At 38.2% G+C, this 25285-nt stretch overlaps 1 protein-coding gene and 1 long non-coding RNA gene across 9 annotated transcripts in view; both read right to left on the bottom strand.

Annotated features, from left to right (window-relative positions):
- Positions 1–3019: 3019 nt before the first annotated feature.
- On the bottom strand, positions 3020–4805 carry LOC128027013 (uncharacterized). The gene is made up of 3 exons (XR_008186585.1): positions 3974–4805; positions 3817–3878; positions 3020–3124 (listed from the first exon to the last, which is right to left on the bottom strand). It is a non-coding gene; the product is annotated as an uncharacterized LOC128027013 (long non-coding RNA).
- A 9199-nt stretch (positions 4806–14004) lies between these two features.
- LOC128027467 (protein diaphanous homolog 2) overlaps positions 14005–25285 on the bottom strand; it is a 375948-nt gene continuing 364667 nt past the window's right edge. For all 8 annotated transcript variants that reach the window (XM_052615104.1, XM_052615108.1, XM_052615109.1 and 5 more), the window contains one exon: positions 14005–19512. In XM_052615104.1, coding sequence (XP_052471064.1) covers positions 19448–19512 — 65 coding nt within the window. In that variant the 3' untranslated portion in view covers positions 14005–19447. The remainder of the gene's footprint in view (positions 19513–25285) is intronic.

Raw genomic sequence — 25285 nt, 5'->3', positions numbered from 1 at the left:
TCTGTATTGCACTTTGGCCGAGCGGCACTTAAGAACACAACAAGTTTGAGCTGTGTGCCCCTGCAGCTGTGCCATCCACCTTTACTTTTACTTGAAAGCTACATGGAATGACAACAAAAGACTGAATGGAGCAGTTAACCTCAAAATTGCACTCTTGAGAACAACTGGTGTTATGGAGTATTAAATAGAGATATCACACATCCCATCTAATTTGGCAATTTTATTTATGCAAAAGATTCAGACACATGACTTATTTAGGCAGACTTTTTGTTGCACATTGAGGAACTCATTCTGTAAATATATTTTAATTTAATTCATGCCTATTCATCCAATTGAAATGCAAATAGACAACCTATATAAAAAAGAATGCATTCTAAACAGTATGCTATTTTTTTAATCATCTTTATAAGTAAAAATATACAGTTGTTCTTATTTTCCTTTTTTATTATTCTGGAATCTGAAAAAAAAAAAGATTAAAAAATGCGTATGAACTCATGCTCAGTGTTACAAACTGGGATAAGATTGTTAAGGCCAACTCCATGGCATTTTCATTCCTAGGAACATGGTCAAAAACACCCAGGTTCAGTTTTACTTCAATTTATTTATATTTTTAATCTTTTGACTGCATCGTGTATAGGCAGTCACTTTGCTATTTTTCATAAACAAATTATGTATGAACATTCTGGTATATTTAGCAGTCCAAAGAGCCCTTACAAAAATAGTCGCAAACTATGCAAATGTTGAAATCAATTTATTTGTAATTTTTTTACATTCACCCAATGAGCAATCTATCAACCTGCCATCCCTCCACTGCCCCTCAAAACACATCAGACAAACTGATAGTGACATGGACCACACGCAGAACTCCACCATGCTGGCCTGAGTTTGGCAGCTGTGTGCACAGGAGAGAGCACAGTGTGTTATCTGTCCAAAAAGAGGCCTTTCAGCATGTATTCATAAAGGTTCTGTAATGGCATCCTCCGGGAGAAATATTCTCTCCATAGAGTCAGAGAATGAAAGAGAGGAAAGAAGAGAGAGAAGAGGGAGCGATGACTTCATCATGAGCAGAATAGAAATGATGCCCCATTGGGGTCTATTAGGGAGTCTTTACATACAATAGAGGACAGTGGGACTGTGAGGTAGGAGATGCAGTAAAGCCCAGGCTTAGTGTTACTAGGGGATGGATGAGTAATGAGAAGCATCCCACATGCATGTCTGATATCTGGATCTCACTTTTCTTAAAGTGGTGTGTGGTCAAAAATGAATAAATATATAAAAACAATAAAAATTAGGTTAACCCTATCTTGGCCTTAAAAAGTGCTTCTAGCAAAATGCACCCAAAAGAAATATTAAAATGATTCAAAACATCCCAAAATGGAGCAATGTAAATTTAGTGTAACTCAACTGTGAGTACGTATTTAAGGAGGGGGTCCTCTACTATTGAAAAAGCCAGCTACTGAAAATAAATGAATGCATGTCAGACAAGAAGAATGTAAGTTTGAGAAAGAGGTAAGTCTATTTAATATATTTATAAGTATTTTCTTTGCAGATGGATTGATTTCATTTTTGATTTCACTTTAATTCCATTCCGTTTCTTCCAGTTGAACAACAACATCTCTGTATATTTTGCACATCTCCGTGTTTTCACTGTTGCTTTTTAGGGATCAGGGTCACCGGCAAGTGAGAAATAATATATTTTTTAAATATTATTTAATTGTAAGAAGAAATAACTAATTTTTTTGACACTTGCAGATGAAGTTTCAAAGATCCAATGACTGATAAGTGAATGTGATGTAAACAAAAGTAACGCATTTACATTTCTGTGATTTGCTGTTTACCTAAGGTAATTTAGTCTGCAAATTAACCTGCATGTGATATGCTTTGTATAGCATAATTGTAGTTTCAAGCAAAGTATATATACTGTTGAGACCTTGATGTGACAAATAAAGAGACTCCACCAAACACCACTGATGATGTTTAAAAGACTCAAAATATTCATTAAACATTCACACCTTACTCCGACTCCAGATCCAGTCATCATCATCTGTGAGGTGAAGGAGAGTTGTTCTCTCCATGCTGCTCATTAAAACTAAACCGAAATGGTGCTATTTTCACTTATTGGCTTAAATGTCTGCTTATGTAGCTGGGCCAGATGACAGTGAGGGGTGTCAGAGCCAAAGGACATGTTCAGTCCATTCAGACTATTACCCGATCTCATTACTTACCCTACATTATTCGTACACAGCAAGCTGAGCTGGCCTTCAGACAGCTTCAATGAGCTCCCTCATCAATTATGAGGAGTGAGGTCATAAATCAGTGCCACATTAATCATCAATCAGCTCCTGCACCCTGAACTGAACCATGATGTTCCTGTCTTTCATGTTCAGTCGTGTGCTCATTCATGTCTCAGGAGAGAGACGAGGACAGGACAATTCCACATACCTGCCTCTGGGCCCTCAAAGAGTCTGACGATAAAACAGACCCAGCATCTTCAGATCATCCGGAGGACCATCAAGGGCATCATGCACTCCTGCTTTGAGTGGCAGTCCTGGATTGCTTGGTGTCCTGGTGAAGATAAAACATGAACACAGAAATACAAAAAAAGGATTTTAGTGACTTTGTTGTTCTTTATATAGGTGTAAAACAGGATCGTCTGGTGGTACAGTTCTTATTTGAAACAGCATGAAAAGACACAATAATGCCTAAAATTGTATTTACAACTTAATTTTCAAAGACAGAATATGTTCTGTGGTGTACGTTGTAATGACTCAGTCTCCTTAGTTTGAACGGGCATGATGCTTGATTACCACGTGTGAGTACGTTCACTCCTTAGTGGTAAATATTTGGGTATGTGTTGCTGTTTGTCAACGAGAGATAGACTGCCTGTGTGTCAGTGGCTGTGCAAGTAGGTGTTGTGGTTGTCCCTGGTCCAACTCTGTGCGTGGTGTTAATATTTGCCTGTGGTCGGCATCTGTGTGCTCAGTAAGGGTATTTTGTATGTGTTACTGAGAGATACATACCAGAGCATGTGTGCTTTTCTCTGGATCAGTGTGTCTTCTTCAGCTCAAAGTCTGTTTGATTGGAGCATTACGTGTAGGAGTTCCCATTCATTATTCTATCATTTCTGCCAGAGAAAATTAGATGTTTATTCAATTCATCACCTAACAATTTTCTGGTATAGAAAACCACCTATTAAAACACTTTCCCTTCGGTACATTCTTCAGATTTGCAGTAATATTCGCGTTGTTATAAGAGGAAGATATTATAAGTTAAGTCTGACTAAATGAAAGCAGTTAAGCAAACAGACACTCTCATGCCTCCTTGAACATCCTCCATTTCAACATATTTTGATTATACTCACTTTGTCTATAACAGGCAGTTTTTTTTTCTTCTGATTTTATTATAACATTTATAAACCGCAGGCCCAAAGTAAGAAAATGTCCAGTGATTATGTCTTTGTGTGTTTTTATTGAGTAATTATGCAATGAACTACTGACTAAAATTAATTAACAACATGCACCTACCATCATGCTTGGGTTAGAATTAGGGTTTGGTTTTGGGATAGCTGCACGTAATTATGCAAAATAAATTCATACCTTTTTATTTATTAAAGACAGAGTAGGTGATTTGGTTAAAACAAAAAAAAAATCTTATGCAGTTTGAAAGTCTCTTTACATCTTGAAAGCGATCACTAAGTTAAGTGGGCCAACTGTATTTATACTGCATCTATAAAACCTGTAGAAGGCGTAATACTCATATACCTCAAGGGCTATGACAGGCTTTCTTATCTGCCTGTCAAAGAATGTATTTACATACCTCTGTGCACCATTTGTGCAGACATGATACGTCATCAGCCCGTTCCGTCATGCTATAGCAGACTGAGGGAGAGTAAAATATTTCAATAGAAAGTAAACACTTTTCAAGGTAATTATTTATTCAAATAGTCACCTGCCCTCCACTTTTTACCATGTACCTTTAGACCAGCACTGTAGGAATTAAACAGCTAGCCAGGCATCCTCTGTCGGGCTCAGTTGAACAGCTGGACTGTGGAGTGTTTGGCTGGCAGAGAGAAGGGCACAGCTGGCTTTTAAGAGGAAGAGCTCCTCTTGAGCCTGTAGGAGGTCACAGCCTGCTAGGCCGCGATGCGCTGCACGGCAGGAGCCTTGTGTTAATGCAGAAGGCCTGCGTACTGTGTGCAGATGTTGTTCTGCTTCAGTGGCTGCCTCCTTGCACCTCTCTCTCTCCCCTCGTGATTGTCCTGTACGGAGCTCTACTAAAGATGCACCACTCTGCCCACATCCTCATGGCAACAGTAATCGTATAATACCGGCTTCACGCTTTACCTTAGATGGGCATAGACCACAGAAAGCTCTACTAGATCACAGTGTCCTTGATAATGTTTGCTACCTTTTTGAATGTGCCAAACAGCCTTTTCAAAACCATCTATTAAGCAGAGCTCTTAATGACAAATAGCTTTTGACCTTTACTGCTAAACACATGATGTGTAATCACTCAAACTATACCATTTCATAGTATTTAAAACAAACCCTCAATGTGAAATGCACGGAAAACAGCCTTGTGTTCACCCTTACATCTGCACGAGAGCATGGCATTAGCGGGTCTCCATTGAGTTGATGATTCTCATTGAGAACAATGATACTGCATACAGACCATTGGGGCTTTGTGATGTGACACCTGAGGAGCCAACAGAGGTCATCAAACAGCGTTGTCAGCAGTGTCCTGACAGAGATGAATTGAGCGAGTAAGGGTTGAGTGACAGGCCCCACAGTGGGGAAGAGGAGATGCCACTGTTGGGTGCCAGTGTATGTGGCACATGACAACCTCCACAACTCTGCTCGATGTTCCACAGCAGCCAGAGGAGAAGACACCTTTCAGTGAGAGATTAACAAGGTATATTAGACATAGGGAAATTCACCCGGTAACTAAACTTCTCTTACATCTTTTCTTAAAGGGATAGTTCACACAAAAATGCAATTATGTCATCATTTACTCTACCAAACCTGTAAAACTAACCTTCTTCTGTGGAAAACAGAAACATTTTGTAAAAATGTATTTCTGAGCTTTTGTCCTTACAATGACATTGGGATCCAAAAAAAAAAAAAAAAAACAGTTTCATTATCCCTTTAAGGACTCATAAGTCTTCTGTGCATGGAACAGAGCATATATTATTTCTTTAATGAGCATGTGAATTCATATTTTCCACCCAGTAATAACTTCTGATGACCTCAAAAACACATTTAATTATGCCATATACAGCTATCAGTAAGCAAGAACCTGACATCACAGCATTCATAAGAATCGCTGAGCAAAACAGAGGTCCACTCACAGTTTTCTGACTAAGATGAGGCTGTGTTCCATAAAGCTGAACTTTATTCACTGTGATGTGATCTGAACTGCTCATTATTTTTGACACTCATTGAGCCAAACAATTCACGGATGTTGCAAATGAGAACTATCTTTTTTTTTGTTGACAAAACAGTTCTTCAAAACATGACGGCTTAAAGGCTACACACGTATTACACATATTGTTTTTATTTTTATATTTTTTTTTTTATTTGAGAGGAATGCTGTCTCGATAAGCTTCTCGTTTTAGTTGCCACTCACAAATATGTTCTGTTTGACTAGACAATTTTTGCTTAAATAATTCATCAAAGGCGAGCAGGAATATTATCATTCAGGATCTACAACATTTACACTTTGAGGCAGGGATCATGTCATCATCATTCCGAAAATACATGCAAACCTCTGGCCTTTCAGATGCATTATTTAAACATTTTCTATTGAGTTTCCTTAACATGGACACAGGATCTAATACATAACACTGATGCCACTGACCCCAGACACTCCAGCACTGAGAATAAACTGAAGCAGGTGACTTTGAGTGATGGTCTTCCTCAGGTCTGTGTAAATACACATTCGGCTCAGTCCTCTTTTAACCTTGAGCACCGCAGACCGAGAACGTGAAAACAATACAATAGCAAGGCTGATGATAAATCACCTCTGCGTTTCGTAAACATTTATACAGTTTCGTTGAGCATCTCAGAAGTTACCATCTATAATTCAGTTTTTAAAAAAGTGGCGTAATTCGAATAGTGGTTGGTGATGGAGCAGAGTTAAATGTGAATAGAGAATCAAACTGAATGACAGATCTGATGGGGAAACAGAGAGAGGTGCCGAACGAATGAAAGCCTGGGAGAATCTGAAGATCACATGGCACAGCACAGAGTCTGCAAAAGCTGCCTTTTATCTGTGTGATTTTCAACAATTCGTAAATCCCCAGGAGGCTTTTATGACTGGGGAAACGTTTGTACAAAAGCCTGCTACTATTAAATGGCATTACAGAAACGGTAGCACACACATGGAGAAAGAGTCCAGTTTCCAGGACAACAATACTAATACTAATATTAAAAATAACTATTTCAATAATATAATATAATACCTGTGGGGAATTACAATTTATAAAATTAATCCATTCTTTCAACTCAATACTAGCTTCATTAAAACATGAAGTTGATGCTTTTTTTATTTTTATTTTAGATAGGCCTATTGGCAATATATATATATAAATAAATGTTTACACAAACCCAAATAATATTTATGATCGGACTGATGGCTCCTTGCCCCAGTCAATCTGAACTAAATTTTGATCAATTTTAAGGGGACAGTGCAGACCTGAAATAATTCCATCAACAGGAAATAGCATGTTGGCACTTAAATCCAACTACTTTCTCGCATAACTTCCAAACAGCTATTGAAGTAAATATCAGCTTTCTTTTTTGTGTTTATTTACATCTCACATCTACATTCACATCTCTAAAACTGGTTAGTGGAGGAGTGTCAATGTTTAGCTATTAAATATTTGCTTTAAAAAAAATAAAAAAAATAAAGCAGCCTTACATAACTCAGCATTCTTTTTTATGTTTATTTATCTCACATCTTCCAACTGGTCAGTGGAAGAGTGTGAATATTTAACAAAAATAAATAAATAAAAAAGTCCCCTTGACATATTTTAGTAATCTTTTACTACCATGCCATTTTTTAGGTGGTTTCTGATGATCAGAAACATGACTGAGCAATGTGCATGTGCTAAAGATTTTTACGGAAACCTATGTTAATCTGACGTGGAGTGTTCACATAAACAGAAATGTATGAATCTAAAATCGGATTAGATTCGCTGTAACTGACGAAACTTTGCAAGTAAACAAACCTTATGTTTCACAGGACAGTGTGTTGTGACTTTGTAATTCTACCTGTCTCCAATCCCAGAAAAGCTAAATTATTCCATGTTTGTTGTTAGAAGCAACAAGGGCACAGACAGGGCGGCCGTGACCTCAACCAGACGGAACATCCCAGCCTTATTGACTACTCTGTCACCCGTTCAGCCTGCTTCTGATTTGACATTCCATTAACGGCTCCCGAGGGCTGCAAGTTGACGGCAGAGGAGAAACCTGGGGACAGGATTTACGAAGGTGGCGAGCTTACCTCGCTGCTGACCTCACAACTGCACAGGTCACATCCGCATAGCCTACTGATGTGGGGTGTGCCCTAGTGGCTATGGAGGAGGCTAATTTCTATATAAATACCCATAAATAGAGAAACAAAATGATTTGAAGAATGAAAACAAGTTTGGGCATCACAAAAAGTGAAGAAAAAAAAATATACTCATTGAAATAATACCAGTAAAATGTTTGATAATGTCCAGTCATCTGTTACCACATTACATACTGCCTATATAATACCTGATTGGCTGGCAGGTGTGCATTAAAACCCGAAAGATTCAGGAGCACAAAAAACTTCTTGACAGCGTTGCCCAGTGACTTTTATTAATACAATAGCTTTGTTACTGAATCAATAGCCTATATTATATTTCTCATGAACGAGGTGGTAAAATAGCTGTTACTGAAGTACTAAACATTCAGCTTCATTGTTTGTAGAAAGAGACTCACAAGCTGCAGGTCATTTGTACGCACGCAAATTTCTCTCTCTCTCTCTCTCTCTCTCTCTCTCTCTCTCTCTCTCAAAATGGCCATATTTGAGAAAAACATTGAGTAGTTTGCATCACTGGACAGCTGTCGGTCATTTAACATTAATATTGTAAAACAGTTCACGAATATTACCTGAATTGTAACCTTCATCTTACCTCGCTCTCTTTCAACATCAAATGAACACTTCATGCTTGAGCTTGAATCATACACGCTCTGCTTCAGTGCTTCAGCGAAAAGTAAACCCCGCCTACTTTGATTTGATTGGCCATCTCGCTGAGATCGACCAGCTTAATGTCACTTTTAAACTTTTAGACATCCTAAACAACAGAACATGTTATGTTTTATCATTTATCAGCTGGGAAATATAATCCCAGTGATTTTGTTCCACTGTGTCATTAGGTGCGTCTGCATGGACACTTTTTGCTTCCATCGGAATGAATTAATTCTGATTGACGCATTCGAACGTAGTGTTTACATGAACGGTAAATAAAGTGATCGGGTTGATAGGCTACTGTTCCCTAGTCTCATAGAATTCGAACGAATTTTGCAACTTTATAAAGTACTTGGTGTGGAATGCCTTTACCGACATTCTTACTATTTATTACCTATTCTAACAGTATATATATATAAAAATAAGTCGACACAAGTGACATAAATATACAAAGTCAGTCTACATCTATAAATAGATAAGATATATAATTAATTATATTTTTTTAAATGTTAAATATCAATACCAGAATCAGGAGAGTCACATAATTACTGATAAGCCTACTGCTACTTTTAATAATAATACCAAGGAGCAGAGGAAGAATCCTCATTATCTTTAGGCTACTATTAGAAAAGGACACTATTTCATCAAAACACTGAATATGGGTTTGACAGACTGGAGTGGCAGCAGGCATCGGCTTTCTATGTTTTATTCTGCCCTGTGGACCATACTGCCACATGAATGGAGCATACTGGAAAAACACTACTGGGATGGTGCAGCCATCATGATATAAATGTGTTTTATTACAACACAGCTGGTGGGAAAGCTGGAGAGACTTTTTTGATTTTTTTTATTTCTTTGGCCAGAGCATCTTGGCCATCTGGCCTTTGCAAAATATTGTGGCTGGTTCTCTACATTTCTGTTTTCATACAGTTAAGACTTACTGAGGCTGGTGTGTATAGCAAGCCCACAAACACACACACAATCTTCTCACATTGCTCTCCGAGGACATTCATCTAACTCAAACAGATCTCTGTTTTTGTGGTGACAAAGCTGCGGGAAGCTAAGCTGCTTGGTTTACGTAGCCACTGATGGATCTCCCTCTATCTCGCTGTCTTTCCCCATCACTTCCTCCCATAATGGGCCCTTGTCATCCCTTGACATCTTTGTTTGCCTAACCTCCAGGATGCCAGTCGTTTACCACACTTACACACACATACCAGCTGTGTTCTAACAGTCACGCCACATCACCTGTCCAGATTGGCTGAGGCTGCCATGCATGTAAATGTGTACGTGTGGTTACGGAGCCGCGTTTCCTCAGACATTCCTGCTTCTGATCGATAGATCTGTCTAACTGCATGTTTTAGCAGCATGGATGGTGTTTATGGGGAGAGAGTTTAGCTCTGTTTGCCTCTCCACTGGAAACAACAAGACACAATCACATTGGGCGGCTGAATAATAAGCAAGTTTATGGAACGTGGCGAAAGTAGTCTACAGCTACATGAAACAGCCATCAGGGTGCTGGCATGCCGCAGCAGAGCAGCGCTTAATATCAGGAGTCACCTTGTGATGCTCCAAACTATATGAATGAAGGACAGAGAAAGAGTGAAAGCCTAATACAGTGCTGATTTTAATGCTTGTTCAATCTTTATTTTAAAGGTGCAACAGAATGCATTGATACAATATTTTAAATTCCTCTCTGATGTCCCCAGATTTTTATCTCAAAATACCCAACTGATAATTTTGTTATAGCTTGTTGAAATTGCCACTTTTAGGTTATGAGCTAAAATGCTGTTTAAGTGTATTTTCCCTTTAAATGAGAATGATAATGCCCAGAAATAATCAACACATGATGCACTGTGAGGTTAATAAATGCTTAGGCTATTAGCTTACACCTAATTTTTTTTTTTAAAGGTCTATTAATTTATGCAATTAATTATAGACCTATAATTAAAAAAGATTAACTCTGCAATCATCAATGAAAATTAAGAGCAGCTTTATTTCGTGCACTGATGTCAAAAACAACCTGTTTAACAATATTAGCTTCTCATGTTTTTCACTATACGGGCCACAAGAGAAATATTAAGGAGATAATTTAAGACAGTTATATATCGTTATAAGCATATGTTGAAGTACTGTAATTTTATCTTTCGTCTCATTGTCTCAGAGAATATCAGCAGTGTTAGAAAGTGCTTACACTTTCTTTTTCTATAGTGAATTGACTGATGTTCTCCGGAATAACTCTTGCACAGTTTGCATGGTGCTTGTCTGAGCCCTACTCCATAATATAAACTGTTTATAGGCAAAGTATTAGGCACTTATTATTATTATTATTATTATTAATAGGTTTTTAATGTAAATTTTTCAATGTTAATGAAAGTGACACCAAAAAACAGGAATATAATTTATTATGAATTTATTTATAATTTATTAGGAAATCCTTGGTGGGGGGCTGTGCCGGGGCTAAGCAAGTTTCTGATGGGGCTATCAACCTTTCTCATGCTGTAAAAATGGGCGGGGCCATTTGTAAATGCTATGGGTCTAGCTTCCGGTCTCATTTGCGTCCAGCTATTTTTAGCTGTACAAAACGTTTTGCTGCTTGATATTAGCAATTGATGTGTCCTGTCATATTATTTTAATCTGTTATCTTAATTAAGAACACACTGGTTTGTAGTGCAAACAGTATTAGTGTTTACTGCACGTTGTTATTCTCCTCGTTATTTAACTATAGCATCTAATGAAATGGAAGCCTCACCCATAGGCTTACTTCCACCTTGAGGAAAAAGGAGGACAGCCCCGTCAAGCCCCGCCCTAGCACCACCACGTAATATTGTCCGGTAGCCAAGGCATATGGTTAATAAAACAATTTACCATGGCCATGTTACTGAGCTCACACATTGATTCTAAATGCAATTTTTAACAACCACATCCCTATTCGTGATCATTCTGATAGCACGTGAAGGCAGCATTAGTGAAAACAGGCAGAGACAATGGTAGCTTTAGCAACATTAGCCTTACAGGGAGCCAAGAAGCTCTTTTGGAAAACAAAATATGATGCATGATGCTTACTTTGTCTGGAGTCTGTATTGGTTTGAGTTGGTATTGAACCCTTTTTCAGAAGAAATCTTTGCACAACTCCAGCGCTGAACTGACCCTCATTTGTTTTTCATTCAAGGCAGTTAGTCTGGTGTCAAAATGTTAGCACAAAGTATAGGACTGTTCCGTTATTTTTTCTGGGAAATTTCCTTTAAAAGTGGAAGTTAACCACTGTGTCCTCAGCAGTCCATAGAGACTCCTATTTTCGTTGGTGCATCCCAACACACAACACTTTTAAAGGCTCTTTGGCGCTGACATTGTGTCTCCTGCAGCTACAGCAAGAGAAGAGTAATGGCAGACCGCAGCTTCTCAGGTCTGTGCATATGTTAATAGGGCAATGAGTGTCACAAATGGGCGAGACTGTTTATGATTTTTCTTTTTTTTTTATTCTAAAACAATGAGTAACTGGATTTTTACTATTACAGGCCTGTTGTTTTCACACTGCACCCACATAACTGTTCAAACACCTTTTAAAGTGATTTTTGCATTTTATGGCACCTTTAAATACCGTATTTTTCGGACTATAAGTCGCACCTGAGTATAAGTCGCATCAGTCCGAAAATATGTCATGATGAAGGAAAAAAAAACATATATAAGTCGCACTGGACTATAAGTCGCATTTATTTTTTATTTATATTTATAGCACCAAGAACCAAGAAAAAAAATTACCGTCTACAGCCACGAGAGGGCGGTAGACGGTAATGTTTTCTCTTGGTTCTTTTCTTTTGGCTCATTTCTCTTGGTTCATGTCAAATTAATTTTTATAAATAAGTCGCACCTGACTATAAGTCGCAGGACCAGCCAAACAATGAAAAAAAAGTGTGATTTATAGTCCGGAAAATACGTAATTATGAATTTAGGCCCCTGGTAGAAAACATTAATTGAAGCAGCACACAGAGAGGGAAATGAATAAATGTGGTTCACAGTTTTGAATTTTATGAAGCTGAATTTACCTCAGACAGGTCTGGTTACTTAAGGGTTATGATGAATAATAAATTACTTTAACCAATATAGTGCAATTATCATGAGCATAAGTCACAAAAGAGTCATATACACTGAGCAATTCAGCACATCTGATTACACTTTCATATTAAGGATCACAGCAATCACAAATAAAAAAATAAATAAATGTATTACATTTACAAATTAAATTTACACTAAAAAAATTAAATAATATATGTAATGCTTAAATGATCAAATGCATTTCAGGTCCACTTCATGGCTGTTACGTCATGATATCTGGTTTTCAAAACCTCACAATGCCTCTACAGAACAGCAGCGAGCAGTGGTCAGAGTCTTGTCACCACACATTGGCTGTATGCTGGGGGATCAGGCCTGGCATTTGCACCAGTAATGTTGACATGCTTGAGCGTGTGTTTGCTAAAGCAGAGGCAGTCTTGTGGTGAGTCAATCAGACAGCCTGTGACTCATCTGCTCCTCACTTCCATGGCTGACTCTGCCTGATCCTCCACAGATTTTAGGCCATTTGCAATCCTCACATTCATAATATCCTTGTCAATCCATCCATCAATCAGTCCCGTCCAAAGACATTCGGTGTCTGGACATACAGACACCAAACCATTTGGATTAATGCATTCATGTCATGCTGAGGTAGCATCCGTCTCTAATCTGATGTAGTACAAAAGGTTATGCAGTTATTGTTAAGAGAATTACATCAATTTCAGTACTTTAAAAAAAAAAAATTAGCTATACAAAATTTGATGTGCCAAGACTTTTTGAAAAAAAGAAAAGAAAAGAAAAATCTAGCCAACTGCTTACAGGTCAGGGTTTGCTAAAGGAGTACAAGAAAAATATGCATCTTTGACCTGGCTGTTTGTTGCACACTCGCACGCTCTGATCTCGTAAGTGCAAACTAAGTCTTGTTTCCTCACAGCTGAAGCATTATTAATGACCCAGGGTTGAGGTGAAGGTTTTAGAGCGATAGCATGCAGGCCTGAATGGAACACCTGCGTTATTTTTTCATGAACGCAGATGCGAATGCGTGTTCACAAAAAAAGAGTACAGACAGAGTGTGCATCCTTGCGCGAATGGTCAACACTTTTATTCTGGTGGGTTAGCGCTGTGTGCGTCTGCGTTTGTGATCCACTGGGAATACTTCAGCTGAGGGCAAGAGAAGCAAAAAACTTCGAGGAGGCTTTTATGTACTTTTGAGTAAAACGATCCACAGAAAAGCTTTTATAAAAACTCATTTTATTCTCGCATCCATTTCCAGGGGGGCACTAACTCTATTATGAGAGTCTTTCCTCTCTTTCAACCTTGCCTATATCAGCAGGGTTTAACCCTTTAGCTGCTGTTTAAGATGAGTCAAGCTGAGCTGAACTTTTCACATAAGGTTATCTTAAAGCAATGCTGTAGGGTTAAGTTCTATCGATGACATTCACAGCTTAACTGTGATTACTTGTACCTCAGAAGAGCATTTTATCTAGATTTTAATGAAGCAAAATTTCTGGTTACAGCAAGGGATTTACAATGAACGTGCACTGTACAAAGCAAATGCTCAAATACATGCTTTAAAAATATATATATCTGGGTACACATATAGCTTAGTTATAGCTAAGAAATAAACATTAGACTAGTGTCAACTTGTCATACTTTACTGCCTCTGTAAATTTAGTTATTTTAACAGTTATATTTACAGATGGACAGACAGGAATTTATTGTCTGAACGAGAAATTTTGTATGAACTTTTAATGAACAATCAAAAACAAAGTGGTATTTTGTAGACTTCTTTTCTCCTTTTTTCAACAGTTCAATACATTTTTTACATTGCAGAGCACAAAAAGGGTCTGGAACATGCAACAATGCACTCTCTCACAGATGACAGACAGACACTTGCACAGATCTGGGGAGATGGATGTGTCAGCAGTCTGATTATGAAACGATTCAGATCTGGAACACTTGTGCTTCAAGCCAACATTGGTGAACTGCAACGATTCATAAAGACGAACACACACGCACACTAAAAAAAGTTGAGTTGAGAGCAGTGGCAGACAGAATGGGCACAGACACCCGACTCTGTATTTCATCTCAGTTTCCATACTTCAGGATGCAAAATACATCATTATTATGTTGCATTCCCGTCGAAGGCCGATCCATCAGAGTGTAAATTGGTGTGGGTGGCTGTACACACGCCCTGGGTTTATAGAGAAATAGAGCAAGACGTGAGAGCAAAAACAGATGAAGTGTGCGTGTGTGGTCTTGGTTCATCTTTCAGATCTCTGACAGGGCTACTTATGGGAGAACAAAATAATAAGGATAATACATTACCAAAAAAATATAAAAATAATCAGCCACTGGTCTCATTATCTCCCAAGATTCTGATCTACAGCCCTCTTTTTCAACACAAACATACATAAAGCCCTCCATTCTTCACCTCAAGGTTAGGCGAACTAGCGAATCTGCATTTGTGCCAGAAAACTAAACAAGGCAACCGATAAATCGATTTCAACAGTGCCTTGACATCTAATGAGCTTTCAAAGCTGAAGAGACAGATAAATGAATCAGACGTCTGCATAAATCAGAGCGTCTTGTAAAATTAGCCTGCCTTTAATGACTGGTTCACTACAAATGCATTAGTGCTCAAAACAGAAAACACTACCATGCCATGTCACTTTTTGGCCATTGCATCTTATGCTCATCTTTATGTGTGTTTGTGTGTTTGTTTAAATCCTCCATCTGTGTGAGTGATTTAGCGAGCAGACACAGAACAGAAGCAGACATGATCACTTACTCTAACAAACAAAATGCACATGGCCTGGTCTGCTAGTAAAAGCAGGAACGCATCCTAACAAATCTCCCTCCAAATGCACGGATGCAAAGAGGAATGGACAGATGCATGCATGCACGCCTGTACACGTGCGCACACTCTTGAGAGAGCCAGGGACAGGAACATTTCTACCATTTCATTTTAGTGGTACCCAGCGGACAGCTCCCCAGTGGCGGCGGTACACTCTAAACAAGGCCAGAGACGCTCACAGTTCAGAATTTGAAAAAAGAAAGTCTCTTTCTATTCTCTAAGAGACAGACTGACATACAAAAAGTGAGGATGGTGACAGAGTGATGCAGAAATAACAAAGGGGCATCACTGCCTTCTCCATCTCTAACCACAGTGAAACCAGCTGTCAAACGAACAATGAAAATAATGTTGCATATTGTACAGCAGTTTATATTTAGCTTTGTAAATGATGATTTCAGTATAATTCAGTTAAATTCAAGCAGCAAAATTACATGTGTGTGCTTACTGTGAAATGAAGGAAAGACAGAGAGAGCAAACAGTAAAAAAAGAGCACTTTAAAAAAACGACAGAGTGCTCTTATCTCCTTCTGACTCCTTCTTTACTTTGCAAACCCATCAATCCAGTAACTGAATAAATGCTATTCTTATGACAAAAAGCAAATAAAACCAGTTTCTGTTTGTGTACTGAGTGCAAGATGCATCGAAGCTACACTGAATTATTACTCTAAAAAGTAAGTTTTATTTGTAACCAAACCCACTGGAGATCAGTCTCACTCTTAAAAATAAATGCTTCAAAAGCAGATTTTAACAGCAATGCCATAGAAAAACCATTTTTGAAAAAAAAATCTATCAAATTCAGAATCTTATATTTTTAGAACAATTAGTAAGTTCTGCACAGAATCAGTTATTAATGAACTCTATGTGATATTTGAATATAGTTTTCAGAGTCAGGCAAAATGTAAGTCTAATAACTCTTTTATTTTTTATTTATTTGACTAAAAATGGATAGAAAGGTATGTTGGTGGAATGAAATATTAGGTACAATGTTCTGCAGTTTCATATTCTATAAATATTGCAAAGTTTAGATGTGCAAAGATGGTAGAGACATATCCCAATGAATTAAAGGGCTGTAATTCAAGAGAATTTAAATTGTGTCCATTTTCATTTCAGGCTGCAAAGTAACAAAATGTGAATATTTTATAGGGGGTGATTCTTTTCTTTACCCGCTGTATTTATCCACATCGGCAACAAAGACTATCTTCTACTTGCCTGAGTAGTTTTCTGTTCCACCACAAGAAATGAAAACTGGCAAGACTGGTTCTTTATTGACTGTTCACCTGACTGCACAAGTCATTCGAAATCATCTGACTGACCAAACGTCCTGACGTTTGCTGTGTAGAGTTCAGTTTGGACAAAACCACTGATTTTCAGAGACAGTGTTTAGTGCTTTAGGGGCTGGTTAGGACACAGAGTGAGTCTGCATCAAGAGAAGGCATAATTCATTACTCATTATGGAAATAATACTAAAAAAAGAGACACTTTTTTTTTCTTTTTTTTTGAGAAAGTGGTTATTATTTAGTATGATATTATGTTACATACTCAAGTGCAGTGTGCATAACCATTTTCCATTTTTTTTTGTCACAGATAAAAATAAACATAAAAGATGTTACAAATATAAACTGCTTATACAACAATAAACAAATGTCAAGAAAAAATAAAAGAAGAAAAAGAAGAAGGCAGGGTTATGGAGTCCTACTTTACCTAAAAAATAAAACAATGTCCTGAGACAGTTTTTCTCACCCATTTATCTTTGAACTTGTTTTAAATGCCAATTACAGTGAGAGGGAATAAGAGAGAACTGGAGGAGACTTTGGAGAGAATGGAGATTGAATCACATGTCAGGAATGGTTACTGTACATGCAAGCGGTCTCTTTTGGCAATGAAATGCAAAGAAATCACAAATTAAAAGATCGCTCCAGGTCTATATTTAACAAGTTAAAGTGCACCATCATACAGTCTGAACCGAGAATAACGAACAAATGTGAATAAATGAGACAGCAGAGGACCCGAATTGGCACTAGTAAAATCTGATTTTCTTGCCTGCTTCTGGTCTCTGCCTAACATCCAATTAAAATATTGGATCGGATTTTAAATGTTACACAGTCAGTCACCTGCAGACTCTAACCTGCATTAGGATATATTCTATCAAATACACGACACATATATATTAGCCTATAGTAATGCACAAGTTTAACACCAATATCACAGGAGGAGGGGAATATCACTGGCAAAAAAAAAAAAAATAACTTACATTGTAAAAATTTTGAACAATGTTTTATAAACATTTGACATTAGCGCTGTAAAAAATGACATCCCTAAGCCCTTTTTCTCTTCAGAGTCTTGAACGGCTGCATTGCTGCAAGTTTCAGTCTTGTGAATGTGGTTTATCAATTTACTTTCATATTGAAAATATTACTGTGATTTAATGGATGAAATCTTAGTAAAGTAACTTTTTTTTTCCTTGCGAAAGGAACGTTTTGCACATTTATCAAAAGTCCTAAAAAAACCTATATTTCTACCCAGAAAGATTATGAATTATCTGGTGCCAGTGACTCTGCCAGTGACTCATAATGTATGTACCTGGATTCCGACTGGGAAATAACAATGCATGTTGGAGGTGTCTGCACTGACAGTGTGTGGATGCTGTAATTACCCTTAACATAAGTTTAAAATAACCAATAGTGAGAGCCATGAGAGCCGAGCACAGCTTCTGTTGTGTTGTGTTGGAAACCATTCAAAGGGCAGTTTTAATTAGAAAAGCAAATCAATGGATTGTGTTTCGTTGCATCTCGACCTTTCCTCTCTCTCCTGAGAGAATGTATGACAAACACAGTGTGAGGAGAAAGCCTGGCTAACAGTGGTTTGTTTAACAGTACTGTGTTCTGCACCACACTATGGCTGTATATGCTTGTAATGGGTGTGCAAACTTAAAAGTTTCCCCTCATTTACAAATGTGGAAGGTTTCAATGTGGCATGTACCAGTATACCCACAACAGACTGCAGTGTTATGGACATGGGGGGCAGAAAACATTATGGAAAATGGATTTCTAATGGATTTCACATGAAGATAGTCACCATTATGAACATTGTCTATGGGTGTATGTCCTCTTCGTATCCAAGAAGACTCCTCACTGGAATTGGGTCACTGTTCACATATAAAAGGCTTCGGGCAAAATCTGTCAAACTGTCAATAAATACATATTTAGCAAATTGTGAAAGATGAACTTCGATACTTTGTAATGTTTTAGACAGTTTTTGAACATCAGACAGCACCGAGATGGTGAGGTAAATGCAGTAGGTCAGTGAGAGAGAGCTCTTAAAGATGACCGGTGGATCTTGAAAAAAAAAAACCCACTAAGCTACAGTTCACTAAAATACTCTTCTACGAGAGGGCTTAAAGCTAAAAGCACAGTGACTTACAAAGAAATCGCGAAGAAATCCTGTGACATTTTTGAAAACTGAAATGAATGGCACCTCTTTGATTCGCATTTGCCTCACATACCTCACTTAATTAAACCTTTGACTCTGCAAGAGAAACGTCGACGAATGTTTGAAGTGTTTACCGTAGATAAAGAGCAATATCTTTCAACCACCTCAGGTACCTTGTGGCACTGGCAGCTCTTACACAGCACAAATGCGTACACACGGTAGCTCCGAAGCTTATATCAGCAGCTTTTTCATGTTGCTACATATATAGGATCTGTAATATATAAAGAGAGGGGGTGGTCGGAGGTTATACGACGGATGGTGGGACTGGAAACAGGAAAAAAAGAAAGAAAAAGGGGCAGGCAGAATCAGTCAAGTCAAGGTTTTGTTCAATCAACAGCAAAATGAAGTCCCTTTGCTGATATGCATACAGAATCACGCAGTCCTTTATGGTGGCTTTAGGCCTTTTTTCATCAAGAGTGTGTTTGTATGTTGGAAAAAATCCAATAGCGAGGGATCAAACAGCAGCCAATCATTGATTGTTTGCAGATAGCGAGGTGGACGTGAGCCAGATCAGGGGAGTTAGCGTTGTGAGGTGTTCTGAGATATAAACAGAACCGGTGTAATCATGAAAATTACAAACAAACACGGCTAAATTGAATAGGCCCTATGCACAAAGAGCAAGTAGTATATAAGGCTTCAGAGAGGAGTGAGGGTCAAGTGATCCTGTGATGACGTGTTTGGAGCGGTGACACACATCTTGAGGTTTGTTCTGCGTTCTGTATGCATGTACGTGTGGGTGTGGGCTCTCTCTCCATCCCTTTTCAGCCCTCCTCAGTGTTGTCCCCACTCTTGGGTCTTTGGCACTTGGCAAACGTCCTTAGCCGGCAAGCGATCATCGGACCATAGGGTTTGCATTGTGGCGCGAACGGGATCTTTCCAAACCAGTGCGACGGTTGTCTGTTCAAAGAGGGAACAAGCAAAAAGGGACAGTTAGTTGTTTTCACAACAGCAGCAGACAAATATGAGAGAGAAAACGCACATGGGGAGAAACAGGAGTGTGGTTAATAGTTAGAAAGATGACAGGAAACAACAACAGAGACAACAAAGGCAAACTGATTAAAAAGAGAGCAACATAAGATGGTCTGAAGTCGGCTGCTTCTTGTCTGGAGTCATAGTAACACCACAGCTCCTTATCCGGTCTCACCACCTATAATAACACAGCTTGGAGATGTTGGAGAAGAGACATTTAATGGGACGCACCCATCCACAAGCACAAAACTTATCTAAACACTCACAGGAGGTTTGGGTAGCATTTAAAGAGATATTTCATTAAAAAAATGTAATTCTGTCATCATACAATGAATAGGATCCAATGTTATTTAGACCTTAGTTTTCTTTGCAATTCCTTTTGAGTTTCACTGGACAAAGAAATTCATGATACAGGTTTGGAACAACATGAAGGTGAGTAAATGATGAACTGCCCCTATGAGATTCTATGTTTTAAGCTAATTCTTTTTTTGAAACTAGGCCAGTAAGAATATGATGGAAACAAGTACTAAATGTGCAAGCTGAACTTGGCAACTAAGGCCAGCCCATTATGGGATCACACAAAAGGCCCTTTCCACTACAAACATGGTGTAGTGAGGGGCTGGGTGGGGGCCATGTGGCAGGTGGAGTGGACAACCTTCCTCTTTCCCCTGCAGATTTGAGAGCCAACTCCATGCTTAAGCCGCCACACCTTTCCTACCTACCCTGGCAGGTCTACCCGTGCAACTGCCATTACTCAGTGCCAGGTGTCCATGCCACCATGGGCTGGGCATAGTTTAATGGAACAGGCCCCATTCATCATGTCAGGCAATGAGTTAGGAGCAAGTGGGCTCCCACTAAAGGTGGATTCATACTTCAAACGAAATTGAAGCCCAGCTCGTTTGCCAAGGTTAGTCATGGGGCCAATGAGAAAACAAGCTGGAAATCATTTTGAAAAAACTGTTTTATGGCTTCGTCTGGGCAAGGGAATTTTTCTAAAAAGACAAAGGTGAAATAAAACAGTCACAGTAGCCAGGTTGCTGTTGCTGTTATTACTACAGTTACAGTGCAGTTGAAAGCTCAGTGTTGGTTGATTATAAGAGCAAGTGTTCTGTGCTAACAAATCCATTTTTTGAGTTTGCCTAGAGCCTTTTAATTCAAGCTTCAGTAGACATATAAATCTGTCCTAACAAGGATACTCACCACAGGGGAGGGACAATGCTAATAACAAGAGGGTAATACAAAGAGATGGAAGAGATGTGGTTAAGGTCGAGGGAGGAATGGATAAATGAAAAACACAGCACAAATGGTGAGAGGAAATCCAAATTTCTCTGCAGGACAACTTCCTCTGGCATTGGTGAAAGTTGAGGATGCTGAACTTTGAACTCTGTATGGAAAACACAATATGAGTTGAAATGATGTCTGAGTCTTTCATCCACTTCCACTTCAAAAAGCCAAGCGCCTGAAGGCCTCCAGTCTCTTTCTCTCTGAATTGAATGGGCATTGCACATTGACAGCAGTGATACAAAACAAAGAACTTTCTATAACTTGTCAGAACATTGGCAGTTATTTCAAATTTTATTCGCAATTTCCACAAAGGGGTCTCTTTAGCAGGTCTCAACAATACGCAAGGTGGAATACTGATACACGTACAGTATAGCTTACTTTGGATAAAAGTGTCTGTCACGATCTACATATACATGCCACTAAAATAACAACTATACTACTACTAGTGATACTACTACTAATAAAATGTGAGCTGGGCAATTAAAAATCCAAACTAATAATCTGTGTCAGCAGAAAAGAAAATCCACTCGAACCAGCATTAAAAAGATTGGTTTGGTAATATGGTTCCTCATGTCATGACTAAAACCTCAATGTGACACCATGTAGGATGAAGAACAAAAAATAAACAGAGGAAGTACACAAAATGAGAGAGAGGGAGTGGATGACAGAAAAGATGGGCAACAAAGGCCTAGTCCAAACACGGCCATTGTTTTGCCAATTGCTTCCAAGATGCCTACTTTGTAAGTATACTGGAAGGTGCCACAAAGACTTGTTGGGATCTGAGAGGGCTAGTGGCAGTTCTTCAAATTTGGGGTCCAAATTGAAAATGGATGAAAGTATTATGGCTTGTTTGAGAGTGGAACATAGGGAGGTTTGGAGCATTTGGTCAGACAGGGAAAATAACTTCTAGAGACCAATACTTGAGATAATTGCTTGAGCTCATCAGATTGAAGAGGAGATTTAGGTGGGGAAAAAAGTATATGCTTCAACCAAATAGGCAGAAAAGACATACCGACCACCAAAACAGACCTTCCTCCTTCTCTTAATTTGGGCTTAAAATCTCTCTAAGTTTCTATCTCAGGCACTTCAGTCTAAAAACCCAATCTACAGCAAAAATCACACCAACCGCCGACGATTTCTATTGGGGGACACATAATGAAGCTATTCTCTAAGGGTGAGCATTCACTTCCACAATAAAAATACACCACTAGACAATTTCAGGAGAACTGAGCCACTGATCAAAAATCTGTCAAGTGCTTTTGGGTTTGATAGCTTTTTTACCTGCTTTTCCCGGAGGCAACGTCTTTGGGTTGGATGCACAAAGAAAAAGAATGGGAGTGAAAAAGATTGATGAAAATATAAGAACATTTGGTTTTACGCATGAGAAATGTCTGTATTCCAGGACTTAATTAAATGAAGCTATTGTTTCTCAGTGCTTAGTGAGTGTTGATGGAGAAGGGGGAGTGAAACATGGTCGAAACATCATAATACATTGCAGAGGAGTGGGGGATCATGGGATTAGCACAGACTGGTGAACAACACATTACTAAAAAGCACACGACACTCACAAAGGACTGAGGAGACGTCGTAGGCTTGTATGCCTATCCAACACTTTCACTGTATGATTGAGTGATAGGCCCCGGATGGCCCCCTGTGCATTCTTCTAAAGAGATTAAACGACATAATGGATTTTACATTACTGTCATCTGCCTGTAATTACATGAAGTTACATCATCAGGAGAGTCCTTTGGCACAAGGTTTGCTCCGTGAATAACAAATAAGCCTCAATCAACAGTTGAGTATTAACTATTTGAATAAACACAGGTAATTATGACAGTGAATAATTTACATGTTTGATGCACTTCAAATATTCAATATGTATGCAAAAAATATTAAATGCGCTGAGGCAATCGTTTCAAATAAACACTTTTTGTTATGCATTTGACTTTTGTGCAAAGAAAACACACACACACATACACATACCATAATGTGCAAACTTGTATCACTTCATATTTTTCCAGCAACAAAATGTAATAAAGATGATTAAATCTGTGAAGGCCATATGTCAACACACAATGTTTACCTCTTGTGGGCCATAGAGGGAGGTGACCCAGAGAGAGAGAGAAAGAGAGAACACACACTAGCAACATAAGCAGCTATTTCTTCTCATCTTCAGCATGTCTTTGCTAGACTCAAGCTCCATGGGTAATTGAGCACCAGCACCAGAAAAAGAACATATAAAGAGGTTGTGATGGTGGGGATGGTTATATCTTTATTTGTAAGTTATGGGGCTAGGAGAATAAAACCTACAGTTGCACAAACCAAGGTTTCCTACAAAGCTCAGAGTAATTGTTTTGAGGCAGTAGCAGAGTAAGTTGGGAAGGTTACTTCAGCTGCAGAAATGGCGAATGGATGATCAGACTTTCAGTCTCTGACCCTGAGAGAGTTAAAAAGTGTGCTTTAAAGTAAAGGTTTAAATTATTTAATTAAATTAAACGGCCGACCGATTGTGCTGCAAATTAGGCCTATTTATAGGCAGGCACACAATCAATCGCTACTGTAAAGCATTGCAACCTTGATCTGATGTTGCAAGAAGATAAAAACTAAAACATAAGTGGGCATATGTGTTAAATGGGCATATAAAATTATTTTTGCATGTTGGCTTGTTTGCTTAAGAAAAAAAACTGTAATGTAGAAAGTTATGGAAGCAGAATTAGTTTACTTTTTGTACAAACTTCTAAATAACCATCCACACACACACACACACACACACACACACACACACGACACACAACAGGGTCTAATTTGACATTGTTTGTCACACCAAGCTATATGTGTTAGTGTGCATAAAAAAATAAAAATAACCTCTGTATCTTAATCAAATGCAGAACCCTGGGCATGAGTCATTTCAAAGAGTAAAAATACAAATACATTGTTGCTCAACACTGGAAAAAAAAGCAGAAAGGAAAAATGATTTGATACTGAAAATGCTGTGTTAAATAATAATAATAATAATAATAATAATAATAATAATAATAATAATAATAATAATAATAATAAAAGATTTTGTATTCTGTATAAAAGATCCCTTTAATGTCCCATCAATGTTGCATTTGTGGAGAGAGAGAAAAAACACTACAAATGTCCAACCACAAGTAATTTATTAATAATAAAAAAAACACTAGAATAATGTTTACTCAAAAACGTCTAAAAAAGATCAAACTACGACCATTATCCTTCAGAAAAAAAAGTAGATTATTTACTATATAATGAAAGGACTGGGGCTAAAATGCACCATGGATATGGTTCATACGATCTGTGCACTATAATTCTTCTTCTAAAGGCACACAATATCTTGAGAAAACATGAAATTCAATAATAAGTAAAAACTGACAAATAATCTTGACATCCTTGGCATGTTTATGAGAGTGATATGATAATTAGTGATTCCTGATTTGCAAATGAATTGTTCTTTGGGGTCTTATCTTTTAAATAAATGTGGTGATTCACTTTTCAAAACAGGAAAGCAGATTAAAAACAGATGTATTAACAAATTAGACTGATCCAGTTTTCAAGGTCAACTAATTTATTCTGTCATACTCTATAGAACATTGTCAGTAAATATTGAACATTTCACTCACAGTCACTCTTCTAGGATTTCAGAAGTCAGTACAAAAGTCATATGGACCACTACATTCAATGCCACTTTTGCATAATTTTTAGAGCTTGAATGCTCCAGTGACCATTCATCATAACATGTAAAATATGTAAAAGAAAATCCAACCGCATTATTCAAAATTTCTCCTTTTGTGAAAAGAAAGTCGTATGGATTTGGACATGAGGGAGTAAATGCTGACAGTATTTTCTTTTTAGGATGAACTAATCCTTTAAGTACTGGCTGATATCCTGGTTCGCTTTCCACATTGAGATGTGAGCTCTTAAGTGCATTCTCTACCCTGACTAAAGCAAGAAAGACACCAGAAACAAGTGAGACAAGACTCTGAAATCCTGCTTTAAGTAACCACGCTCTGCTGAAATTACGGATGTTTAGAGCGAGTGCGGGGCATTTGTCAAACTCAGCCACCGCAGATGCACTAGCAGAGCGTGCAAACATGAGCTTTCCTCATCAAACTAAGATGGATGAGAGCTCAGATAAGCTGGAGGTCTGGTCTGCATTCTCCCTAAATCTCTCTCTGAGCCATTTCTAAACAAAGATGGGAGATGTGCAATGTCTAATCTGACAGTTTGTTAAGACTCAGACTAATGAAAATAATGAAGTAAAGCAGCAATTAAAATATGCCGAAATTGGTCAGCACAGATCTGAGTATGTTCCCCTTTCATCTTAAAGGGCTTTCAATCAAAGCCAGGCTCCATTTAGATGCTAGCTACCTTGGATATTTGACCCAGATATTCTATA

Source organism: Carassius gibelio, chromosome A14 (assembly GCF_023724105.1).
Source record: "Carassius gibelio isolate Cgi1373 ecotype wild population from Czech Republic chromosome A14, carGib1.2-hapl.c, whole genome shotgun sequence".
Taxonomy (NCBI): domain Eukaryota; kingdom Metazoa; phylum Chordata; class Actinopteri; order Cypriniformes; family Cyprinidae; genus Carassius; species Carassius gibelio.
The sequence above is the reverse complement of the archived record's forward strand: the minus strand, read 5'-3'. Positions and strand labels throughout refer to the sequence as shown.